The sequence below is a fragment of the Polyergus mexicanus genome, unplaced genomic scaffold (genome assembly GCF_030449975.1).
Source record: "Polyergus mexicanus isolate NDT 795.1 unplaced genomic scaffold, iyPolMexi1.0 SCAF_4, whole genome shotgun sequence".
Classification (NCBI taxonomy): Eukaryota; Metazoa; Arthropoda; class Insecta; order Hymenoptera; family Formicidae; genus Polyergus; species Polyergus mexicanus.
Genome location: NW_027223324.1, coordinates 1,332,209 through 1,338,436, shown reverse-complemented (window position 1 = coordinate 1,338,436; position 6,228 = coordinate 1,332,209). Strand labels below are relative to the sequence as shown.

The following is a 6,228-nucleotide window of genomic DNA, read 5'->3' as shown; positions in this document are numbered from 1 at the left end:
CGCAGATGATATTAGCAGTATGTAGGCAGCTTCGCGAGGGAAGCTACTGCACGATCAACCTATTAGCGCTAACCGTGTAATTCGAAAATAATTTATCCGCTTCCTTATTATCCGCTCTCTACACGGCTGTTATTATTTCGCGGTACATGCTGCTATTCTGTCGGCTACATTATTATTATGGTCCGATTATGCTACGCGCTGTTGAGAATTGCGTGCTTATCAATTCTCATCAATGGTAAAGACGGCATTAAATTAGATTCAATTATTGTTACTATCTCATGTACGCAGGCTCTATTATAACTATCTCCGAAGCGCATTGTCAGCGTCAATAAAAGCGATATTAAATTGACAGAATTATTGTTAGGAGGGCGCGCAAATATTTTTTTATGTGCGCCCAACAGTTAACTTGCATTCTTGAAAATTATACTACATACGTACAATATGAAAATAAATTGTGCTACGATGGCTTCGCCGGATGATTTTCGATAATAACTGGGCGAGGGCGAAACGTCTTTATTTCGTATACCATATATCTCCGGTACGCCTGTTAACAGGATACGATCGTCATCGATTGGGATTGATCGCGCAATTATCGGTCTCAGCACGATCGTCCCATTAACGTCAATTGTCGAGCCTCCTCGATTGAGGCAAAGCGAATACAGGCGCGACCGGTCGCGTGGCCGGCACGCGCCTCTACCGATGACAACTTCCGTCCCTCGTACCGGAAGTCGCGCCGTGTGTCGACGCGACTGTACAGCCTGCATTCTAGATGCACCCGCCTCTATATACGCTGGGCAAGTGGCTGTCAACATGCCGCATGCGAATAAAGTGACGTCCTTTTCTTGTGCGTAAATATGCTTTCACCGTTTGGGTGCGTTCATTTGCTCGCGATAAAGAGACATTTTTATAATTGCTTCGAAAATTGTGTAAGCGTTTTATAGCGTTTGTATAAAAATTCTTTCCTTAGATAAATAGAAATTAGAGACTAATTCGAAATCGCGGATGCATTAAGATCAAGATAGTACTTGTTTACTTATTCCAGAATGGTGGCAGGTGAGCCGTAATAAAACTTAACTTGTAAGATGATACAGTGCACGATCGATGCTCCAGCACGGGCGCAATGCGGGAGCTGCGCCGTAATAAAGACTGTTTTATTGTGTGACCCGTGGTTTCGCTGGCCTTTCGTAAATAAAGAGGCGCTGCGAAATCTTCGACGTTTTTACGCTCTTACTAGATCATAAATCTCGGTAAAATGTGAAACTGAGAAACTGAACGTTTTGTTTGCATCGAACTATAAATCAAATGTTCTATAATATCTACATTTTCTCGTACCTTGCTTTGTATTTTTTAAATCACAGTACTTGTAATTTATTAAGAAGATATAACATAATTTTATTTAAAAAAAAAAACTTTTAATTCTTTAATATAAAAGAAATGCATATTTACAAAAATACGTTTTTCTGGAATCTGTTATACAATAAAGAGACCCACAATTTTTAAAGAGATCCAACCATACGTAAATTCAACTTTCGCGATTTACGACATGAACGATGACAATTCGTTTTTGAAAATACAATATGAGCGTATTGCGAGTGCGGGAAAAGAGAGTCGCCGACACGTGGCACATCCCCCGTCCATTTGAAGGATAAAAGTCGACCTCCTTCGTGATCTTTTTCCTGATTTCTCTCAGTTGAGCCGCGTCTCCATTTACAATTTAAAGACATTCGAACGTGTGCGACCCTCTTTCCTGCGTTAAAAGAAAAAGAAATGAATCCCCTCCCTTTCCGGTACGAAAAAGTGCTTCGCGAGAGGCCGCATCGCGACTGGCTAATCTAAAAATACTAAAGTCGACCTTTCCCGCGGCAAGAGTGATGGCCCCGGACGACTGCTAAATCAACGGCGAGATTGAGATGCAAATGCAGTCTCTCGCATTCAGCGAGAGAAGAGAAGAGAGGAAATGAGACGGCGGAGGACGCTGTAAGAGATGAGAGAAAATACGGAGAGCGAGGATAGGATACAGATGAGAGAAAAAGAAGAAGAGAGAGAAAGAGAAAGCGACCACATCGCGCGATAACTGTGCAATTCGGGCAATTAACATTTATAACGTCTCCATCCGGCGCTGACAGGTCATGCGAACGGCCACGCGCATGAAACGCGGAATTTAACGCCGATAATTCAATCCGGCCGCGATTGTCCCCCCGTCCCCCCGTCCTCCTTGTCACCCCTTGCTTCCCTCTCTGTCTTTTTACCACGCGGGCGAAATAACTTTATTGAAATTCGCGCTGATCTCGCAATAAAGTCATGCGCGATGCACACACGACCCGGGCGTGCAGTCAGCTGATATCGCGGGTCCGATCTGCCACGTCTGAACCCGCGTGCGTATTTGCGCGCGTACCTGCGAGTGTACGCGGGTATTCGCATCGTTCGGAAAATGGAAATAAATCGTGCGCTATCTCGCTATATTCCCTCATCGGTGTCATCGCGGGCCGATTATAAAGATACCGCATCTAGAATGAACTAGTTTTGATATTTATGCGCGAGCGTATTATCAAGAATGGATTCTGTTGTCTTTTAATGAAAAATGATAAAATATAATAGCGTATATAATGTAGATATACATAAAAATATATAAAGACGTGATAACGAACTATGTAAGTAATGGAAAAAATTATAAAGAGAAAGTTTCACACTTCGATAAATATATCAAATATCTTTTAAATTTCGTAAAAGACATTATCACGTTTTATTGACCGTACTCCGGAATTCGGTTAATGGAAGGTTGTCTGATTTTTTTTCTCCTATTGGCAGCCAATTGCAATGTATTTTCTTCACTTCCTATTGAAATAAAATTAATCTGTGATATTCTCTCAGCTACTGATACAAATATAAAATTGACGTAAGAATTTACAGAATTTATTACGGTTCCATTTTCGTCGATTTCACATATCTCATATTTAATAAGAATAGTATGCTCGTCATCGCTTATGTGTAAAGTCCTCTCACGTAAATCTGTAGTGATACGAAGCTCCAAGGTTTTCGTAACAACCACGTTCGTTATCAATCCAAACCATTTCGTTCTGGACAAATCTAAAAATTATCAATGTAAAATGTTAAAAAAAAGAAAAGATACATAGTTATACATAGATTAATCAATGTTAATGTTTCACCTTCATGAGCTGCGCGATTTATCGTCACATTTCCCAAAGTCAACATGTCGTGCGCTTTACTGAGAAAATAATAATTGTAACCTGTACAATTTATTTGATTTTTTCCATGCTCAAGAATTATCTGTAAAGAGATTTAAAAATATATTCAGCTGATTCCATAATCTATTATTCTATTTTAAAATCAATCTGTAATATCATAGATATCTTTACCCGAAAGTTCACTTGATCACCGGACGTTCGCACACTATGAAATCCCTTACTAAGCCATTTAAAGTTTGTTTCGTCTTTCAACGCAAAATCGCGAATCGGTCCAAGTATCTTTAGAATCGGTACAGCACGGAAACATGTTATCTATTTAGCGAGAAATCATAGAATAACTTGAAGAAACTGTAGATTCAAGATATCGATGATTTGTAATAATCCGTTACCTGCGTGCTGATTGGCACAAAAATATGTCCGATTTTATATGCATTTGTGTCAAAGCAGTATGGAATCGGAGTATAATCGGGCGCCCCGATTTCTTGAGCAACGATCGGTCCGATAATATTCCACGTATGATCGATATTTAAATTCTTGGAGATAGAGAGTCTTCGTTTTTTCTTAACGATTAACATACGCGCCTCATCTTGCATTTTGACAACAGTTCATTATTTTGGTTATGATTTTTCCTTGTTCGATAAATAATGTCAATTGTTTGTTATAATTGCGACGAATATCGTATTACCAAATTTATATTCTCTATTCAATAATTTTTAAATGTCAATAAAAATCACGAAACTATTTCGTATATAACCTTATATCTCTATCTCTTTAATTTTAAATCATTACCGGAATTTTTTATATTCAATTCTTTTCAAAGCTTATATATATTGTCACACAAGAGGACCTCCAACGAGCTAATCGAATCCCATACGAGATAAAAGTTAATCGGTGACATCGGCGAGTTCCAAATCGAATCGAGTGATATTCTTGTTGTCGATCGATCTCGAGGCCCATCTTTTTGGTACATCGGCACAGTCATTTGTAATCATTAGCGGCATGGTACCATCGAGCCCGATATCTTATTATGTCATTTCGTCTCGTATCTTTTCTTTCACGCCGCATCATCGGTATAGATACCTTGGCATTGTCGTAAATAGTATTCAACGAGAGCATCATTTATCGATGAAACATTGAATTAACTTTTATTCAGCGTGGATGAATGCACACAGTAAAATGAATAAGCGTTTTAATTATACAATTACGTGATCACATAAATGTCACGAGCGCATCTTTTTAAATCGTCTTTTATCATTTTGAGATTTAACATAATATTCATAAATATTAAAAATATACGCATTGGTACACTCGATCCAATTATAAATAAAGTGTCGAGTTTACGTTTTAGAAGGACGTTCTTCAGAAAACGCGAATCTCATAACGCCGGTTTGATAACGACCGCGACACCATTGGCACGATCCTTACAGCAGTAAAGTGTACTACAGTATTGTATCCGCGCAATGATATTTAATTCACGGAATGCGATAAACACGCTAATATGTAAATCCACCGTGTTCAGACGCGAGCGCAAAATTAGCGTCTCGGCAGCCCTGTTCACAATTTATACATTCCAGATAGCTACGAAGCAATTGAAAAAAATTGATCGCGAAAACACACTCGCGTTTTCCACTCACTACGAGCTTGAATGTAGTACAGCTTGAGATTTGCGAAAAGAGACGTTGCGGTGGATTGCGCTCGTAAAAGAAGTTCCACCTGCTCGCTTTCTTAGCCATGTATTTCGCTTCGTAATTAGCGAATTCCTGAAACTGCCGCGCGAGACTCGACTGCGAGGGATCTCTCTAGTAAAGTAAAGTAAAATATTGTCGAAGTTAGCGCGACTTGGTGCAATTATGAAAAAAAGCGTTGCGAAAATCTAAGTCCTTTGATCTTCACGATGAATTTGTGATTACGATAAAGTAATCGCAATGCATGATCGGTAGTGCGGCGACGTGGTAGCACTCGCGGCAACAAGCGGGACGGGCCCTGGGGTGAGCCTTAAATTTCCAAGCCGGCAAATTGAAACGGCCCCGGGCCGCATCCCGATATTGCTTATGGTACAAATTTAATAAGACGCCTGCTGGGGCCACCAGTTACCATGCTAATATCATCCGCCATCGGCGCAGCCTCTCCACCTGACGCCGGGACGAACGCGAAGAAAAAGGTAGTGGTTGGAAAAAAGGGGCAATGCGCGAGGCAACGAAACATGGCGCGAGAGAGGGGGAAGGGGAAGGAACCGACGGCGACGACGAAGATGACTACGACGTGAATGTGGACGCCGAGGAACGCGGGGTGACTCGTAACCCGTAATGTTATGGCGCTACCCACCGCGAGAGGGGCCTTAAAGGGCCCTCGTGCCGAGGTCTTTAGTGCCAAATTGGTTATGCGGACGCTTTACGACACGGCGCGCCGATATTAACCGAATGAATTACATAAATTATCCTCAGCGTTACTTCGAGAATAACGTCGACGACGACTGCGTCGAGGAACGGCGAGGCGAACTTTCATGCGCGTTCGTCCGCCAGTTGCGCGCAGATTCCATCATTTTAATTGGTATTTTAGAGGAAGAGATATCTCTGAGAATAACTTTCTCCATAGACGAATACGATGCAGTTAATTGCGTTTAAAATTAATGATATATCTCCCTTTGCGTACACATATTATTTAATTACTTAATTATGTAAAACAATTCTTCAATCTAGAAATGTTAAGCCTTTTCAAGTATTTTTATATATTAAATTTTACTATTACAATTGTTATTTTTAACTTTATAACCGAAGAAAATTAATCTGCAATTTCTTTCTGTTACTCTAAAAACTCACGGATTCCTACGCTGAAATTCCGCGGGACTCATCATTCACTGATGCGGCGTATGCTGTTGGCGAGCATAACGAGGATAGTGTCCGCACGTCACATGCGGTCCGGTCTCATCCCTCGTCATTTTATCATCCGGCTAACTGACTCTTGCGGGGTACCTACCGCACTCGGGCACCGCGTCTCTCGACGGGCAGCAACGCAGTAATCT

At 40.8% G+C, this 6,228-nt stretch overlaps 1 protein-coding gene across 1 annotated transcript; it reads right to left on the bottom strand.

Moving 5' to 3' along the window:
* Positions 1 to 2,711: 2,711 nt before the first annotated feature.
* Positions 2,712 to 3,799, bottom strand: LOC138932182 (uncharacterized). Its single transcript, XM_070293762.1, has 5 exons — positions 3,596 to 3,799; positions 3,378 to 3,518; positions 3,168 to 3,288; positions 2,909 to 3,087; positions 2,712 to 2,835 (listed from the first exon to the last, which is right to left on the bottom strand). The coding sequence occupies exons 1-5, from the start codon at positions 3,797 to 3,799 to the stop codon at positions 2,737 to 2,739; spliced, it is 744 nt and encodes a 247-aa protein (XP_070149863.1). The 3' UTR covers positions 2,712 to 2,736.
* Positions 3,800 to 6,228: the final 2,429 nt, after the last annotated feature.